Below are 19,763 nucleotides of genomic sequence, written 5' to 3'. Positions count from 1 at the left end.
AGAGTTCAGCAGGGTCCAGTGGCAGTCACAGTGAGCCGGCGAGGGCAGCGGCATGGACAAGGACAGCCTCCGTCCGCTGTGTGCCCACTCTGTGCCTGGCATTGCCCTGAGCCCACATTCGTGTGGTCTCCGCTGATCCTCCCTCTTGCTTTCTGAGAGTGAGCATTTCAGACAGGGAAACAGGCTCAGAGGAGGTGTTGCTGGTCTGAGGCCATATGGCAAATCAGTGGCAAGACTTGAGGCAGGGCCTGCCTGATTCGTAAGCTGGGTTCATGACCAACTGCACTGTGGTCAGGGGAGGCTCTGGGCAGGTGGTGGCCAGTCTCCGGGGAGAGAGAAGATGGACACAGATGGGGGAAGCCGCCAATGTTGAGGCTGCAGTCATGAGCATTTTAGACTCTGAACCAGTCTGGATAGACACACACACACACACACACACACACACAACACACCCCAGAGTTGTGCAGGAATCCTGGGCTCCCAGATTTGGGAGGAATGGCACCACAGCACATGAGGAACTTGGGGTAGAGGGAAGGGCCCCACCACGGGAAGGGGGTTTACTGGTGTGGACACAGGACCGGGGCTATAGAAGCTGCTACAAGATGGAATCGGATTAAGTAAGAACTTTCTAGCTGTTGGAGCTGCACATGAGCTCTCTTAGGAGGAAGCGAGTCTGTGGCCCCTCAGACAGTGCCCTTAGACAGCCACTTGGCATATTGGCTGGGCGTGTCGAACATCAGAGCCGTGATCAGCTGGAGCTGTAGGTCCTGGGCCGCAGTGGGGCACAGGGGGTGAGTATAGATAGCGTGGCGGCCACACGTTGAGCCTGCACCGTGGGGAAACACGAATGGGCTTGGAGGCCATGTGGTTTCTGTAGTCCCTTTCAGCCTTGGCTCTCTAAATATGTATGTGATGTGCTCTGGTTTGTTTGGGGGGGCAGGGCGAGGGTAGGAGAAATGTCATTTGTGTGTGTTTTTCGTAAAGCCCTGGGACAGAGTATCTCCTGAAACTTCGTCAAGGAGTTCAAAAGACTTTGATTCTTTCTCACCTTGGCCATCTGGCAGGTGGCTTGGGGGGGTGGATGGTGAGATCTCCAGGGTGACAGATTGCTTCATTCAGCCTCAGTGTAGTTTGGGGACATGCCGACTGGTTAATGATTGGAGAATGGGCCCGATGCCGGGGAACAGGGTACCCTTTCTCTGCCCTCCCCTCACCCAGACCCACTGGCTGTGACCCCTGCCCTGGGCAGAGGCTGCGAAGTGAAGATGACGGCACTCGGATGGGGGCAGGAGAAACTCCCCGGGGGAGAGAGAAGGCTCATCTGCTCGGGCGTGAGCGAGAACGTGGGGGCTGTGTGGGCGGAGGCCTCTGCTCCGATCATGATGGTGGGGGGCAGTGTAAACAGAGCTGGGGCGCTGCACGTGAGGAAGTGAGGAAAAGCTGAGTTAGCAGAGGGGTGGGGAGTGGCGATGAGTACCCCCCTCCTTTCAGTGCTGCTCAAATCCAAGAAAGAGCCGGCCCAGCTGTCTCGAGAGGACTTCCCCGTGCTGCCTCTTCTCTGGCCAGTAGCCAGCATATCTTGGGTCGGGGAGGGCCCTGGGGAAGGGGTTTTGCCCAAAAAGACTGATTCACTATTTCCACCGGGTCCGCGGGCCGTCTTGGTGGGCAGATCACACGCCAGCCTTGTAAACTCGCTCCGCGCTTGTCCCTGTGACGTTTATAGCCCCATGGGGAGCTGGCTTTTTAATGAGCCTAATTTGAGACTATAAGTAGGAGTTTGTAAAACAAACAGTGAGGGACTCCGGCCAAAGCCCAAAGTTGCAGTTGAAGCGCACAGGGTCACATACAGCACGGCAGACAGGCGGAGCTGCTGTCCCCAAGGCAGCGGGACAGGAGCTCCCCAGGGAGAGGCCTCCCTCCCGGGGAAGCATGTGGCAAGCTGTCTTTTCCCTGCACCTGCGGCGTAGCAAGAGCCCTTCCCAGGTGGGTTCTGCACGGAAAGCACTGAGAGTCCTGGGTCCCCCAGTGGGAGAAGAGGACCCCTTTGAGAGTGGGCCTGTGTGCAAGTCCAGGACTAGGTGTCAGCGGGCCAGAGGCCCCAGCGCTCCTCCCTGGAAGACAGCCCCGTAGCCAGGCCTCCGAGGCCTCAGGGAGTGAGAGTCTCTCACCCAAAGACACGTGTGAGGAAATCCCCCATCTTCCTGGAGCTTTAATTCCCTTTTGGTGAGACCTGGTTTTCAAGTTAAGGAAGAGGTGGAGGGTGCTGATGTCTGTTAGGAGGGTCTGTTAATAAGGTCACCTCTCTAACAGGTGCCAGGTGGGAAGGGAAGTTCCTCAGCTCTCAGGTGGAGCCCTGAGGGCTCTTCTCTGTGCTAGAGTGCCGGGGTTTAAAGTGACTCAGGGGACACTCTGCCCACTCTGAAGTCATATTAAAGGGGTCCCTCCTGACTTGCCCCAAATTATGGACCTCTAGAATGGCGTGTGCTGTGGCTGTTGAAAACAATGATGAGAAACATGATCGGGGCACCTGGGTGGCTCAGTCAGTTAAGCGTCCAGTTTCGGCTCAGGTCATGGTCTCATAGTTCATGAGTTCGAGCCCCGCGTCGGGCTCTGTGCTGACAGTTGGGAGCCTGGATCCTGCTTCAGATTCCATGTCTCCCTCTCTCTCTCTGCCCTTCCCCCACTCGCACTCAGTCTCTCTCTCTCTCAAAAATAAACATTTAGAAACATGATTTAGGGCCATGGAGAATGTCCATGAAATATTAAGTGAAAAAGGAAGTCATTAAAGTGTATGGCAGGGTTCCTTTTGAAAAATTAAAAGTATAGATGTCACTCAGAGGCATTAGGTGCATATTCAAAAGCCTGAAGGATATAAGACCATAATGTTGATGGTGATTATCTCCATGTGGTAAAGTCACAGCGATGTTTATTTTCCTCTTTTCGCTTCCTTGGGTTTCTTAAATTAAAATAAACTGTGAGTGCCATTTCACAGATACTCACCTGGTGGCAGCCGAATGGTCTGCCAAGAAGGTCCCCCATGAAGGGAGCTTTCCACCCCTAGGTCTGAGCTAAATGAGGGCTGGAGTTGCCAGCCTAAGCCCTTAGGGAACTCGGCCTTGTGGACCACAACACTCTGCTCTCGGTGGAGTCTGACGAGCATTTCCACAGCCAGCCGGAATGGACAGCCGGCCTTAAGAAGTCATGGGGTGGCGGGGCGCCTGGGTGGCGCAGTCGGTTAAGCGTCCGACTTCAGCCAGGTCATGATCTCGCGGTGCGTGAGTTCGAGCCCCACGTCGGGCTCTGGGCTGATGGCTCAGAGCCTGGAGCCTGTTTCCGATTCTGTGTCTCCCTCTCTCTCTGCCCCTCCCCCGTTCATGCTCTGTCTCTCTCTGTCCCAAAAATAAATAAACGTTGAAAAAAAAAAAATTAAAAAAAAAAAAAAAGAAGTCATGGGGTGGGGCCTCCACTGAGGTACGGGGGCCCTGGAGAATGGGGGAGATGGCTTCATTGTCGGATTTTCCACACGATTGCATTTGAACAAATGGTTCTATGGCTTAAAAATATTTTTGGAAACATACTTGACAGAAATCCTCTTGTGTTAGAGAAATCACTACGCCTTCAAGTCACAGGAAACGTGACGGTTATAGTCTGGATTGCGCCCCCCACCCCCAAATTCATATGTCCTAATCCCCAGAACCCCAGCACGTGACCGTATTTGGAGATAGAGCCTTTAAGTGGGTAATTAAGGTAAAATGAGGTGATAGGAGTGGGCCCTAATCCGGTGTGAGTGGTGTCCTTATAAGAAGAGATCAGGACACAGACACGCAGAGCAAGGTCATCTGTAAGATAAGGCGAGAGGTAGGGGCGCCTGGGTGGCGCAGTCGGTTAAGCGTCCGACTTCAGCCAGGTCACGATCTCCCGGTCCGTGAGTTCGAGCCCCGCGTCAGGCTCTGGGCTGATGGCTCGGAGCCTGGAGCCTGTTTCCGATTCTGTGTCTCCCTCTCTCTCTGCCCCTCCCCCGTTCATGCTCTGTCTCTCTCTGTCCCAAAAATAAATAAACGTTGAAAAAAAAAATTAAAAAAAAAAAAAAAAAAGATAAGGCAAGAGGCCTCAGGAGAAAACAGCCCTGCCAGCGCCTGAACTTGGACCTGCAGCCTCCAGGATCGTGAGACTATAACCTTCTGTCGTGCAAGCCCCCCAGTCTGTGGTACTTTGGGAGGACAGCCCTAGAAAAACCAAGAGGGGGATATTTTTCTCTTGTAGAACATTCCAAGACTGGCAGTTCCTGGTGGTGGTCAGCTGCCTGGTGAGGCTGTCTGAGACCCAGGCCCTTTCTGCTCCCTGCTCCCATCCTTAACATGTTGGCTCTCACCCTGCCCTTGTCCCTTCACTCAGGTCCACCCCCTCCACCGCAGGACCATGGGGACTGGACGGTGCTCCAGCGTTTGCCGCAGGCGGCCTGCCTCCTGGTTGCACAATGGCTGCTGCTGCACCTTCCTCAGATATCGTGTTACACCGGAGCCAGTAAGAAAAGCAAAAGTTCTGCCAGCTGGCTGGGTGGCCTGTATCCTCTTAGATCAGGGAAAGCAACATCTTCGAGAACCCCTGAAGTCTTGACCGTATGTCTCATTGTCCAAAACCGTGTCACACAGGTATAGGGAGGCCAAGGAAAGTGTCCTCCAGGGCTCATAGTACATAACTATTCCAGACAGAATAGTTCAGGGGTTCTGATAGAAGGAAGGAATGGCATTGGATAGGTCACTGAGAGCATCAGCACAATTTCAATCATCCAGTGACTGTTTTCATACATCTTAGTGGGGAAAGATCATGGGGTCCTTCAAGATCAGGTCCTTCAAGATCAAGTCCCTCAAGAGTGACACAGTGAAATTTGGGGTGTCCTCAGCTCAGAAATGAGCATTCTGCAGGGACCTCCTGTCTATAAATGAGCTTTCCTCCGGCTACCTCCTCTCCACCCTCTTCACCCCACTCTGGTGACATGCGATGTTATTCAGCCATATTGACCAGGGACTGTTTGCTTCTCATAAAGTCTTTACAATCCCTTCGGGGTTCTTGGAGTGAGTGGGGGCTTTCTGAAACATCCTGTTATTTCCCCTCTCCCGCCATAGCTCATGACAGCACATAGCAAAAGCCCTCTCTCCAGATTCTGTCCAAATTTCTATTACTGACTCCAGCCCCCTCCTCTTGCATGTATTATGCTGCATTTTAAGTATTTGTCTACATGTCTTTCCTCTCCTCTAGGGCAGGATCCTGGGTCTATGCACCTCTGTATTTCTAGTGCCAAGCTGAGGGTAATTAATTGGCCTATAAGGGACATTTGCATAAGCGAATGAGTCACGGGAATAGCACAATGCTAAAATTTCTGTAGCCTCCTCAGATACTCCAAATTTGAAGCCAGCACTTAATCTTGACACAGAGCATCCTAGGGCCTTAGGGAATGTGTTCTCTGTCACCAGGACGTAACTGCTTGCAAGCAGCCGCTTCTCCATGTGTGGGGGGTGGGTATGTGTGTGTGCATCCCGTATGAGTTATGAAGGGGACACCACTGCCTCTGGGCTCTGGTGTCGCCTGCACACTTAGCATTGGGGTGTCTTTGTCCTGGCCCAGATTTCAAGGTCTGTGTTATAAAAATACTCCCGTTCTTCGTGAGTTACTTTTTTGAACCGGGTATATTGAAAGTTGCCAACTACTTAAAAGTGACCTAGTGGGGTACGTGGGTGGCTCAGTCGAGCATCTGACTTTGGCTCAGATCGTGATCTCATAGTTGGTAGGTCTGAGCCCCATGTCGGGCTCTGTGCTGACAGCTCAGAGCCTGGAGCCTGCTTCGGATTCTGTGTCTCCCTCACTCTCTGCCCCTCCCCACTCACTCTCTTTCTCTCTCTCTGTCAAAAAAAATAAAATAAACATTAAAAAAAAAAAGTGATGTAGGAACATCACCAATTTTAAAGGTAGTCAAATACAGTTTTCACTTATTTGGGCTTAAAAATGATACCTTGCTGAATTTTAGTTCTAAAAATAGGATCTGCTACCTCTGTCTTTGATATTCAAGTGTTTCATGCAAAAGTTTAAAGAAATGCCCAGCTTTATGGAGGTAAGAGAGCCCAGGCAGCAGGCTGGGTGGATTTTGGATTGTGAAGTCCCAGGGAAGTGGGCCAGCAGTGTGGATCCTAGTCTAATGCTACCTCCCATCTGTTCACACGCTGCTGCCTGATTCTCTGTCGAATGTGCATGGGACCCTGTCACTCAAGGGCTTAAGCCCCTGCCGTGGGTCCGCATTGCCCTGAGGACAGAGCCTGGTCTGTTAGAGCCTTGTGACTGGTGCCCTCCACCCTGGCCCCTCCCTGAGGCCTGTCACATTCTGCCCATCGCTGCACTACCCCTCTCAGTCCCTCCAAGGTGCTCTGGATTAGTACCAGGGTCAGCAGGCATGGCCCCGGGGCCAAATTTCACTGACACGTGTTTTTCTATGACCCACAAGCGAAGAATGAATTTTACATTTTATATGGTTGAAAACGTTCATTAAAAGACGACTGTTTCGTGACACGTGAAGGTGAAATGCGAATCCATGTTGATACTTTCATACATGGAACACGGCTATGAGCATTTGTTTACATGTTGCACGTGCACATTACACGGGCCAAGTTGAGTAGTTGTGACAGAGACCTGCAAAGCCAAAAATATTTACTCTCTGACTCTTTACAGGAAAAGTTTGCTAACCCTTGGATTAGTACTGGCTCCAAGGGTGGGTGGAGAGAGGGCAATGATCTGTTAGCCACCACCCAGGCTGTTCCAAATAAACACCATCTAGTACAAATACAGTGTTTACTGTACAAACACAACTTCATGACAAGTTCCCATAGGGCCTCTCCCTAAACTATCATTGTTCCTGAACCTTTCTAAATCGACTTTTCCTCTCCCTTGGAAGACCCATCTAACCCCTTCGTGAGACTGGTATTTACTCATCATCAGCTGAGATGTCCCTTCCTCCAGGAAGCCTTCCTGGACGACTAGGCCTGGATAGTCTGGCTTGGACACCCCTCCTCTGGGCTCTTTGTGCTGTCTCTAGCCCTTTTCACACAATCTTGACTTGGCTGTTGTACCATCTACCCTCCTTCCCTAGACTACAAACATCAAGAGGGTACGGAACTTGTCTGTTCACTTTTCTATCCCCAGAGCATAGCTCCTTCCGCACATGATTAGGTCATCTATAAATAGCTGTTGCATAAATGAGTGAGTGAATGAATGCAGAATAAATAACCCCTCTCTGGTGAGTAAAGCATGATTCTTTATCGGTGTAGACCACAGTGGTCTTTAGGAAAATAATGGGATAGGTTGGCTTTGGGTTCATCCCTTCCTCCTAATGGTGGTAAGTACTTTTATACGGTATCTGATGGCTTCATTCCAAAGCCATTGGCTCTGGGAATCAGTGAAGCCATTTATAAGAATATTCCCATTTACTACATGCTTACTATATGTCAGGCATTTTGCTAAGTGCTCACTTAACCTCTTTTAATCCTCAATCCTGAGAGCTAGGAGCCTTTTACGCAGATGAGCAGATTGAGGCTCAGAGATGTTAGGCAACTACTCCAAGGTCACACAGCTAATAAGATTCAGAGCTGGGTTTTAAACCCTCTTCTCTCTGACTCATGCTATGAAATCATCTAGAGAGTCCAATAGTCAAAACCCTTTGGAATGGGACCCAAAGCCAACTGAAGCAGGTTAGATTTGTTAGAAGAACTCGAGCGTAGTAAATTTCTGACTAATGTACTCATGATCTGTTAATAAATGCCTTGGCCATCTGCCCGGGACCTTGTGATATTTGCCTCTTTTTTAACCCCCAAGGGGTGACTTGTGCACGTTTTGGGTGCTTGGCTCATTTATCCCTCTCCTTCCCTCTGGGCTGATGCCTGGAGACTTCTCTACTCCCCTCTTTTTCCTACTGGCAGCACTGGTCTCTAACAGGAGATGTGGCTCAGGAACCACACCTGTCCAGGGTTTGCCTCTTCTCCCACCCCTGTGCCCACCGGTACCCCCAGGCCAGCACCAGCAGCCCGAGACTCCTTTTCTGGGTTAGTGATTCTGGTCGTGTGGTGTAAAGATTTCCCTGGCTGTCCCCGTCCTCAGGTACCAGCGTATTGCAGCCTGCACCTGTCACAGCGGCTGCTGGAGGTCTAGGCCACCATGTGGCTGCATCGTGATCACACAGGCTCAGTGAGGTAGGTACACAGCTGGGCTGAGTGTCTGGCAGGATCCTCCAGGAAGTGCCACTGGTGATGCAGCCCCTGAGTCACCTGGAGTCACCACCAGGTGAAGGTGCTGGTTCTCAGAGGGGCAAATTCTTGGAATGAGGCACGCAGACAAAATCTTACCACCGCATTAGCAATGTAGAACTGTTTCTGCCTGGATTTCTTCCAAAAAGAATGTCCTTTCCTCTTACCTTTGTGTGTGTGTGTGTGTGTGTGTGTGTGGTAATATTTCTATAAAACAGCCAGGTTTTCCTTTTATTTACCTTTTTTATTTTTTGCCTCCGTGAGCTCACAATGGTTTCATAATGGTTTTGTTTTTATTAAAAATATAGGTAGTAATTATTTAATCAGTAGGAAAAAAAGTATGAAGAATAATGGAGAAAAAAGTCATCTAAAATTCTCCCATGCAGAAATAACTATCTTTTACGTTAGATGGCCCCCATTCCAGGCTCTTTATAGGTAACTCAATTATAGTAGTTTCCTTTTTAACATTCACTTGTTTTCTTATATAAAAATTTAATTTCCGATAACTAATTTTCTGCCACATTTGAAGTTAGAGATACTCCTTTGCTCAGAAGAAACATTGGTCACCCTCCTCATTCTCGAAGGCTATCCTTCCCTCCCTACCCCCATTTCCCTAATAACAATAATATTTTACTAAGCCAATAAATCATAATCATTGTAAAAAAAGTTTCAGAAAGCATGGTAATTCAAACAGAGACAGAACCACTCTTACCTCGGTGGCTGTGTGCATTGACTGGGGGAAAGGCTGATATTTTAGGGTGATGACCGTGTGTGTGTATGCACCCATGCGTGCTGAATGTGTTGCCTTTATACAAAAGTGGCTCTGTGCTGGCCTTGGCTCACAGGAATTACGGTGCTCGCCCACTGTGGGCCAAGGACGGCATTCGACAAAGGACCATGGTCATGTGGTGGCTTCTTTTTTTTAAGAGGCGGCGGTTCCAAGACTCGTGCTTTCTGGTCACTCAAGCTCTTGGTGTGTTACATCAATACTTTGCAGAGAGGCCACCCAGAATCTCTTAAAAAGTATTCTAAACACCACGGAGATGTTTTTCCACGGGAAAAAGCTCAGTAGGTCACTGTGAGTTTTCTGCTCCATGCTGCCCAGTGTTGTGACTATTGCTGGTTTTTCCAGAGTTCACCTTTAGGTTTAATTTCCTGAAATTGATCTGCTTGGTTACTCTGGCTTTATTTCACTCTCTTGCAAAGAGGGGAAATGGCAATGAACAGACTGCATTTTATTAGGTTTTTTACTCTAAAAAAATTAAGCAGCAATCCACGATCTCTACTAGTATGTTCTTTTATGGGCTCCCAACATGTGTCTCCTGGGTCTGTGACAGAACCGATAGGCACCCTAATGACACAAGTGGCCAGAATGCCAGTGAGCCAGCGTCCCTCGTGGAGACTCTGGGCTCCCCCCTACTACTTTGTTGGGCTGTTGTTTTCTGGTGGCCCCACTCTCCCCCCGTAAATCCTCACCCTGCTGGGGGCTCCCCTGAGAATTGGATGAGTCAGTCCTGAGGTCACAGGTGCTGTTGCCAGCTGGACGGGAAGAGGGTGGCCCCAAGGCCAGCTCCCCAAGCAGGTCTGCTGCCAGCCAGCCCAGGACTGTCACAGCTTCCAAAGGGAGGTGAGTTCCAGCCCAGAATTCATGGTGAGGTTTGCTTTTTACCATCTTTTTAAAAGAGAACTGGGGATGCTGGCAAGGAGCACGCTGCACTTCAGCAGCCTTTGATCTTGCCCTTGGTTCTCTGGCCCCTAGCTCCCCGGGCAGTCGTAAATGTGTCTTATGATTTTACTGTTTAACAGTGAGCTCGTAGTCCCCTGGGCCTGACTTAACTGGAAGACCATCTTTAGCCAGTCGTGTTCTGATAACTTAGCCAGAGTAAGGTGTTAACCAGAGCGCAATTATGTTTGCTTTTAATTTCCTGACCCTGAAGAAGAAAGGAAAGTGCACTGCTAATGGGACTGGGGAGTGGAGAAGGAAATGTTCTGTCCCTGGCCTTGAACGGGGGAGAGCCACATGTGAGAGGTGGTTGTACGTGGTGCTCTGGATTCCAGGGTCGGACAGGCTGGGTCAGAATCCCACCTCTGTCATCTTCTAGCTTAGTGACCTTAGCCAAGTGACCCAGCCAACAGTGTGCCTCATTGGTAAGTGGAGCAAGTGATAGTATTAGCTACTAGCTACTAGAAATAAGACCGCTGCGAGGGTCTTCGTGTGGGTTCGAATGGTTCATCCCATTCCTGGCATAGAGTACCTACCACTCACTACGGGGTAGCCCATCTCCATTCGGTATTAAGCCATGGTTAAACCCCATTTCCCAAACTCAGACCACGCTCCTGCCTTCCGGGCTCTCATCTTCTCTCAGTTGAACTTTTGGGCCTCACAGTATCGTGGTCTCACCTTCAGATGGGTCCTGGCCAAGAGTTCGATGAGCTATCAGTTATTCTTGATGAATCCTTTTTGCATGGGTGATTGCCAGTTCACCAGGTTTTTTCTTCTTACTTCCTTCGTCTTCCCCTTGCCTCAACACCCACCCCCAACCTTAGAATGTCAGGAGAAACACCACTCGGTGAAGTTTCTCTAGAATGGACTATCCTTACGCTCCATTTGGGTCTCTCTGAAAACTATCCATGCTTTAACTTTTCAGCACTTTGTTTCAGCATGACTAATATCCAACACTGGGCATTAAACGTGCTATATATAAAATTCCAGATCAGAGAATGGAAACACTTTTTAAAGAGTAAAAAAGTGTTGGATTATGTGGGCTGTTTGGAAACCATTCAGCGGGGCAATATAATTTTTATTTTCAGAAGCTTATGGATTGAACCCCACCCAAAGCTTCCAGCTCCTAAGAAAACCAGTAGAATCCACCCTGCCAAGTTTCCTCACAAGGGCAATAAAAGAGTAATCCTCTGCATCCCGGTTTTCATTTTAAAGAAACAGGAGACAGGCGGTGGCCTCTGCCGTCTTCACAAATGAGCTTCCCTGAGCCGGTTGCTAGTGAGCCCGGTGGGCAGTGTCACGGGCAGGGGTGGGAGAGGGTGCTGCACACACAGCCTTGCACAGACACCTGAGCCCACTGCAGTCACGCTGCCCTGAAAACATTTACAGGTCTAGGGAGAGCACTGGTAATAGCTTGTTGAGTTGCGGGGACAGTTATATTACAGTCTTGATGGTGTTTTGATGACCGGTCAGAAAAGCTGACCCATAAATCTATCCAGTTTTCACACACAAAAAAGTACTTCTTCTTTACCCTTAAAGTTGAGTGTGTGTGCTGCGGAGGGAGACTGGAGCTGTGGGGGAAATTAAACCATAGGAAATAATAATAACAGGGTCTGTTTGTTCCCACTGTTGACAGTTCAGAAGTTAAAGAGTGGAATGAAAGCGGGGAAGAAGGTTTGGAAGGCTACACTTCAGTGCTAGAGCACACAGAGAGGCCAGACTGTAGGGTCCCGGGGCTGGAGAAGACTCTAGAAGCCACCGACTCTCCCCGAGAACAGAATGAAATCCCCATGGATTTGGCCTTTGGACTAAGTCCTGCTTCTGAAAAACCTGAGCACTGAAAGTCTGGTTTGTCAACCCAGTGTGCAATCCATCTGCTTCTGGCGTGGCGCTTGCTTGGGGGAGCTGGCAAGCTGCAAACTGAAACCCAGGTTGATTCCTGGTTGGCAACCCCTGGCAAGAAGGCGGGGTTCCCAGGCCTCTGCTCGGTGGCTTTCCCATGTAACTCAAGGGCGCCCTCTCTGGGCGCTGGTGGAGAATCAGCTGGGAAGAAAACGTGTTGCTTTTCCAAACCCAGGGCTGGCACAGAGCCAGGTGACCAAACTCACAAAACAAAACAGCTCAGAGAAACAGGGAGCAGATACGCGTAGGCTTCTCAGCTCTGCTGATTTCCTGGGAGGTGCTGGGTATTTCCCCCGTTCACTGGCAGAATTGTTTTCATCCTTAAATTTCAGAGAAAGAAAGTTCTTCTAACCTGTGGAAAGGTACTTAAATGCCCTTGTTGCAGGGCAGCGGGGAGTCATGGAAGAGGACTGACCAGAGTAAGGGCCGGCAAGGATGGGACAGGACTGGTGGGGGGAGACAGGAGAGGAGGCTGTTGTAGCATCTGGTGAGGGGAGACAGTGGCCCGAACTGGGGTCCCGGCAGTGGCGGATGTTTGAGATGCTGAAGGGTAAAAGCAGCAAGGCTTGTGGTTGATCGGATGCGTGCAGGAGGAGGAGGGAGACTTGATAAGGATGACTCATGGGCCGTCCTTGTGCAATTGGGTGGATGTGGCCCCGTGCTCAGGAGGGGACGGTGGAGGAGGGAGCCGCAGCTTTAGGGGATGAGATAATGAGTTCCGAGATTCAGGAGTTGGGCAACCACACTGAGAAAAATCGAGTGAGGGAAGATTATGGTTCTGTGTGTAGACTGAGAAATGTGGAGGCTTCACCTACAGTCAAAGTACACTCGAGTGGAACACTGTTTCAACAGAAATGCTGATTTTTATAGAAGGTAAAGGGTAACTCCATCAGACTTACTACCTCTTGCTGCTCCCGACTCAGTAGGTCGTGTCGCAGTAATGATCTGAGTTGATGCCTGTGGGTTTTCTTTGTGACTTTTACAGAGTTCAGCAGGATTGATCAGGGATGTCCTTGTGAACTGATCACAAGAGAAGCATTCCAACATGCTTTCTTTTCAATCATGACTGAAATAATCTTTCCTAAAGATTTTATTCAACGGAAAAAAGAGAGAGATGCTCTTTCTGTGTGTTGGGGTGGGGGGAGGTGTGCGCACACGTTTCTGTGTGTGTGTGTGTGTGTGTGTGTGTGTGTGTGCATGCGTGTGTGTGTGTGTGTGTTTAAAATCCCTTTTTCCAGAATGACCTTGCCCTGGGCCCCTATCATAAGGCTGGGAATTTGTGTGGGGCTAAGAAGGCACTGACGTGTTAAGAGAACGTAAAGATTTTCCATCTCCACGGAGAGCTGCTGAGGAGCAGGCTTATAAGAATTTCAGATTGACATAAAAAAGGCTTTTGTAAGGGCAGATGCAGAAGACAAGTGGTGGAGCTGCATTCTGGAAAGATCCGAGGGAAAAAGAGGACAGCCTCCATCTGTAGACTTCCATGGGCGGCCTCCAGGGATCCTTGGCAAGAGGTGCCTAGAGACCCATTAAAAGGAAAGTGCTGTTTCTGGCTCTTAGTTTCTCTTTCCTCCTGTCAGACCCCGGGGCCCAAACAGAATGGAACCCCTCTTCTCACAAATCTCCTAGGGTTGTTTAAAGGACAGGGCGGCCACAGGTAGGCCGCCATTTCATTTCAGTAGCTTGAGAGTCAAGAGATCGAAATTCTAGCCCCAGTTCTGTTTCTGACCCTCAGTATCCTTGGGCACATCTTCTGGGGGCCTCGGTTTTCTCATCTGTAAGATGGGTGCAGAGAGTACATCATGAAGTTTTGGGGATCCAGTGTGATCATGCGGTGGGGTTATCACAGCGCCTGGCACATAGTAAGCCCTCAATGGAAGTCAGACGTGGCTGTTCACTGGCAATGGCCGCCCCACCTCCCTTGCCGGAAGAATACATTACTCCATGTTAAACGTCTCTTAAAAGCAAAAGGTACTACGCAAAAGCTCTGATGCCATCAATTATTATGATTAATAATAGGTTCATAATTACTTTTGCCACAATATTAAGTGAAAGCCCCTCTGCTGGGTGATGACTAGGGAGGTAGGAACCGTTATTAATGGAGCTGCCAGCTCGTGTTACTGGATCCATTGACATAATATTTCTCCCTGGGAATCCTTTGACAAATCGGCTGAATTTCCTATTCCCTTGCCCTAAGCACTGTAAATTTGATCCACATGTCCCCAGTGTTGTTTCTGTAGATTAATAATGAAGAAGGGAGGGGAACACAGCCTGCACAGGACCCATAGATGTGTGGAAACTCTCCCAAATGTTTGGGCTGTCTGTGGGTTAGAGCTTATAGAGAGAGAGAGAGAGAGAGAGAGAGAGAGAGAGAGAGAGTGTGTGTGTGTGTGTGTGTGTGTGTGTGTGTTGGAAGGGGTGCAGATTCCCTTTCATTTTACTTGTTTTAATGCTCAGAGCCAGCTCTCCCTAATGTGTTTGGGCACTCAGCTGTCAGGGAGAGTTTCTGCTTTGGGGAACAGGGCTGGGGCGTAGGGGGAGCCCAGTCGTGCCCTCCCCATCCTCCCACTGGGAAGCATGCTTTGAGGAAGTGCTCTGATGCCCTGCCTTGCTGCGTCAGCACTAGATTTGATGGGAGGGGCCGCTGCCATCCCGGAGGGCTGAAGGGGGGTTGAGGGGGCAGTGAGGCAGCACAGAGGAGGGCAGGGAGGCTGGGTCAGGCGAAGGGCAGGCAAGGAGGGCAGGGCTGATTGTCAGCTGAACCTGCAGAGCGGTCAGAGAACTCTGCCCAGGTCCGGGCAGAGGAAGAGTGTCATGTGTGTTTGCCCCACGGGAGAGGAACACACAAGACGCAGCAGGGGGCTTCCTGGGTGAACCAGGCGGTGGTGATACAGCAGTATCAGCACATGCACAGTCCACCGACCTGGGGCAGCCACGGGAGAGCCTTGGTGGTGCGCTCGTCAGACGTGAGCTTACGAGAGGGATTAGGTGTACACATTTGAGAGCCCGTCAGATCCAGATTCAAATCCTAGCTCTGCCTCGGGGTTGAACAAGTTATTCAAACTCTCTGAACATCAGTCGCCCAATATCTAAAATGGGGACAGCAGTGCCTACCTTACAGAAAGAATAAATTTAAAAAAATTTTTTTTAATGTTTATCTTTGAGAGAGAGACCAAGTGCAAGCTGGAGAGGGGCAGAGAGAGAGAGAGAGAGACACAGAATCCGAAGCAAGGTCCAGGCTGTCGGCACAGAGCCCGACGCGGGGCTCGAACTCACGGGACTACAGGATCATGACCTGAGCTGAAGTCGGACGCTTAACCGACTGAGCCACCCAGGGGCCCCTAGAAAGAATAAATTAGAAGGTGAAAATTAAGCCTACATTCCCAGCATGTAGCAAAAATGAGAGCGACAGCCCCCAACAGAGCATTTCCTCTGAGCCACACGCTGGTGCAACATTGACATCCAATAGCTCATCAGTCCTCACAGCCACACAGTGAGGGAGGTGCTCTCCTTATCTGCGCTTAACACGCAAGGACTCTGAGGCACAGAGAAGTGCAGTAAGTGGCCTGAGATCACACCGCTGGTTAAGTGACAGAGCCAGATTCGGGAGCCCAAACGTCCCAGCTCCAAGGCCCCGTCTTCACCGCGCTGCTCGCCGTCTATAGCAGTCACCATCCTCATTACATTTCCGTGTGTGGGACAGGGAATTCTAACCCAGATCTGGCCACATCCCAGGGGCTCTCCAGCTATCTCAAGGCATTTTAAGAGATATTCCCAAAAGTGACTGATTACGGTCCTGTGGGTATTTTCTTTAAAAAAAAGAAAAAAGAAAAAAAAAAGTGCAGGGGGCTATTGGACAAAGATGCATTGATCACAGGAACAGCAGTTACCAAAGGCTGGGAATCTCTGTGGCCACATGCTCTTGAGAACCAACATGTAATTTTAAGCCAGTCTGATCGCGCTTTTCTCGTGCTTTCTAAAAAGCCACACAGTGAGTTGGAGAAATGTACAGACTGTTACCCCCTGGGATTGATTTTGACGGCTCTTCCCCTCTGGTGCTGAAGTGCTAATGAAAAACACTAATTGAACTTGGCCAGTGGCTGGGATGTTTCCCCTCCTTGGAGTGGAGAAGACAGCATCTCCTACACCGTGGTTTGTCCTCGTCCCCTTCTTGGCAGGAAGAAGGAAAGGGGGCAGTATGAGGACGTGAGAGGACTTGGAGGGGGGGGGGGCGGTGGTGGTGATCCCACCCTTTGGGTGGGCATGGTGGACATTTACGTCCCCTGAGGTCCATGAAGGCAAAGCCAGGTCTCTTCGTCACCCCATCATCCTGAATGGAGCACAATGCCTGGGCCGAGGGAGGCGTTGTAAATATCCAGTGAATGGAGAAGTGCAGGAGTGAATGAATTCCCGTATGGCCCATGAGCTTGTAGAGGCCAGTGCCAAGAAACCACCTCTACAAAGGGGGCCCCGCCTCATTCTGGCTTTTGTAGAAGTCAGATATCCTCAAGTGCAGCTTTGAGATTTGCCCACTGACCCCACACCCCACCCCCAACCCCAGGAAGGACCTTTGCTTCCTTCCTGAACTTACCTGTCTGCCTATTTCCCCACAGGCGTCCTCTCTCTCCCTGCGTACTTCAGTCCTTACAATGGTGGGTCCCTGGGCCACGATGAGCGAGCTGATGCATACGCCCAGCTGGAGCTCCGGACCCTGGAGCAGTCCCTCCTGGCCACCTGCGTGGGAAGCATCTCCGAGCTGAGTAAGTGGGGCGTCCCAGTCTAGCTGGCTCTGAGGGAGAGGTCGGGGAAGAGCTCACCTTTTGGATTCTGGCCTCCTCCTCCTCTTCCTCCTCCTTCAAACTTCCTGCCTTTTCTCTGCAAGCTGGACCCTTCCAGGCCAGAGAGTGCAAACTCAGGGCCCACAAACATGTATGGTTTGATTGGCCTGTGGGCTTGATCATAGACAAATCTGGACTTCTGGTTTCTCTTGAAACATCAGATGACCATTCCTGCTTGGCAGCGATCAGGGGGAGCCTGCTTTCCCTATGCTGTCATCTACCTTGGTATTTTACAGCCTGGCCCCAAATGCTCTGCATCTATAACTGTTATTCTTCCTTAAAAGAAAGCACCCCCCCCCCCGAAGTCTCAGTGTAGAAAATGGAAGATAGAAGCAGAGCTCCTCTGGCTGAAGGGAGGTTGTGTTGGCGTGTGGCCTCAGCCCTGCAGTGACCCTGGGCTGCTTCTCCTAGGATCTCAGGGCTCTGCAGGACACGGGGGAATGCCTTGGTCTAGGTCATTACCGTTTGGCAGCTGCTTGAAAGAGTGTGTTGGGTGAGAAATCTCATTCATCTCCTGATCTCTCTGTCTCTCTGTGTCTCTCTCTGTCTCTCTCTCTCTCTCTCTCTCTGTGTGTCTCTCTCTGTCTCTCTCTCTCTCTTTCGTCCCAATTATTTAAGAAATCAAACTGCCCACTCCTCCTTAGTTCTCCCTTCCTGTGCCATGGGACCTCCCAGTGGTGGGCGGTCCCACATCCAGGGACAGAAGTGCATGGTGTGGAAACAGATGGAGTTTCACTCAGCTCTCCCCCTTCCCATTTCTGATTTCCTTGAGCTTTCTGAATGGTGAATGACAACCTTTTTGCTTCTTCAGGACACAGCTTCCTCCCTTCCTCCCTTCCTCCCTCCATCCTTCCTCTCCCTTCCCAGAGCGGGAAAGAAAGTGCCTGGTTCAAGGTCACAGAGCAGATTCATAACAGGGCTGGGAGAGAAAGCAGGACTTCCAGCTGTCTGTCTCCTGGGGGCGCCGCAGCAGTCAGGGCCGGTACATAGCTGCCCCGGGACCCTGGAGGAAGTGGGCTCAGGTATGTCTGCCTTAAGTGGCCACCCTTCTAATTGCTTTGGGCTGTGGGCTTCCTAGATGTGGCTAGTGGCATAGCCACCAGCATCTCAGCTGAGATCAGGTTTGGAGTCTGATCCTTTCCTTTTACCATGGCAGCTTCTGTGGGCGTTACCGTCCACAGCCGGGCAAAGGGAAGCCCATTCAGAAACTTTCCTCAAGGGAAGGGCTTGCCATCATCTGCCCTTAACATTCAGCCCCTATTGGTTCTTCCTTTTATAAACAGCCCAAGTTTTAGTTTGCCCTTTTGCCACCTCCACTCCTGTCAACTCAGCCCAAACTAGAGCCATGTCAGATACCACCCATCTGCTCAGTATCCCTCCATCCCCCTACCCCATTGCTTCCCAGCTCACTCAGTGAAATCCAAAATCCTCACCATAGCCCAAGATCTAATATATGATCTGGCTTCATTGCCTACTACTCTACTCCTATTAACTGTGCTCCAGCCACCCCGGCCTCCTGGCCAGGATTCTCCCAGTCCAGGGCCTTTGCACTAGCTGTCCCCTCTGCCTATGACCATTTCCCCCCAGAAACCCAAATATGTTTGTCCTTCATTTTCTCCAAGTCTCTGCCCAAATGATACTTTATTAGACAGGCCTTCCCTGAGCACCCCCTTCTCATCCCTCCATCTTCCCTCTTAGAACTTCAGTTCTTTCAAAGCACTTGTAACTATTTACTTGTAAATAGTTCATCATCTCTTTCCTCTGCCTAGAATGTCGGCTTCATGAGAATAGACTTTCTCTGTTTTGGTCCCCACTGTACTGTATCCCCGTGATTAGAATAGTGCCTCATCATGTGTGTGTGTGTGCGTGTGTGTGTGTGTGTGTGTATGCTTGTGTGCGTATGTGCGTGTGTGCAGAGGAATGAGTTCTGAATTGTCCAGTGTTTGCCTCCTAAAACCCACCTAGGATCTGTCCACATCCTGGCCCAGCCACTCCTCAGGGCAGAGGGAAGAAGCATCCCCGTAACATCTTCCCCAGACGACTGAACAGGCTGTGTCATGTGCCATGCTGCCCCACCTCCCTCACCCTGAAACCAGGGATTTTGTGAACCCACTCTGCAGGAGGGAGGAGACAAAGGTGGAGGCAGATAATGCAGATTTTATGAAACTGAAGAACTTAATGAGGCTAGTGATACTTGGCACTGAACTCCTTGGACCTAAGAGTTTACCCCGGGTTTAACACGCATTAACTCCCTGCACTTGAGCCAGGACCAGCCTGCCAGGTGGGTTTAGAAGTTTCTTTCTTATGTCAGGTCCAGCTGCATAGAGAACTCAGGCGCTTGTCTCTCTGTCCCTCTCTCCCCATCAACATGTAGATCGGAGGGAACACAAGATACCTTCTTTTTAAAGGTAGCCAGACGGCGTAGGCCTCATTTTGAAGACAGAGCTGCATTCCAGACTCTTACTGCTGTTTTCATTTGATGGCTCATAATGAGGGTTGGACAGACCAGAAACCTGTAGCGCCTCTAACCAAGGCTCTCATGATTAGCAAGCAGTGAGGGCCTGCTTTTCCGTGCCTTGTGGGCGTTTCTGGGCTTCAGACTGAGGTTTCATTGAGCTTGGGATCAGCTGATTCTCCAGCGCAAAGGCATTTCTGAAGCAGCTCTGAGTGCCCACCTGCACTAAATCAAGAGTGTCATCCAGTCTGGGCCATGACTTCTCGAATCAGCCGTGGTGACAGGCCAGAGAATCTGTGTCCCCACTCTTAATTGCCGACCGAAGCTTCTATAAAATACAATGAAAATGAGTGTCTAAAAAATGAAATCAAAGACATGTAAAACGCAAGCCAATTTGTAAAAAATTATTAGACATATAATCACTCTGTCAAATTACTGTGAGATTTATTTTAAAAAAATTTTTATGTTTGTTTATTTTTGACAGAGAGAGAGAAAGCAGGGGAGGGTCAGACAGAAAGGGACACACAGAATCCAAAGCAGGCTCCAGGCTCTGAGCT

At 50.1% G+C, this 19,763-nt stretch overlaps 1 protein-coding gene across 1 annotated transcript in view; it reads left to right on the top strand.

The window, feature by feature from the left end:
* The window catches only part of ABTB2 (ankyrin repeat and BTB domain containing 2), a 175,711-nt gene that overhangs the window by 112,395 nt on the left and 43,553 nt on the right, over window positions 1-19,763 (top strand). The window contains exon 2 of the mRNA XM_047070430.1: window positions 16,527-16,673. Within this exon, the coding sequence (XP_046926386.1) occupies window positions 16,527-16,673 (147 nt within the window). The remainder of the gene's footprint in view (window positions 1-16,526; window positions 16,674-19,763) is intronic.

The sequence above is a fragment of the Lynx rufus genome, unplaced genomic scaffold (genome assembly GCF_022079265.1).
Source record: "Lynx rufus isolate CCGP_SWC_20201006 ecotype Redwood Valley unplaced genomic scaffold, mLynRuf1.p SCAF_9, whole genome shotgun sequence".
Taxonomy (NCBI): Eukaryota; Metazoa; Chordata; class Mammalia; order Carnivora; family Felidae; genus Lynx; species Lynx rufus.
Note: the sequence above shows the minus strand (reverse complement) of the source record. Positions and strands in the feature narration are given on the sequence as shown.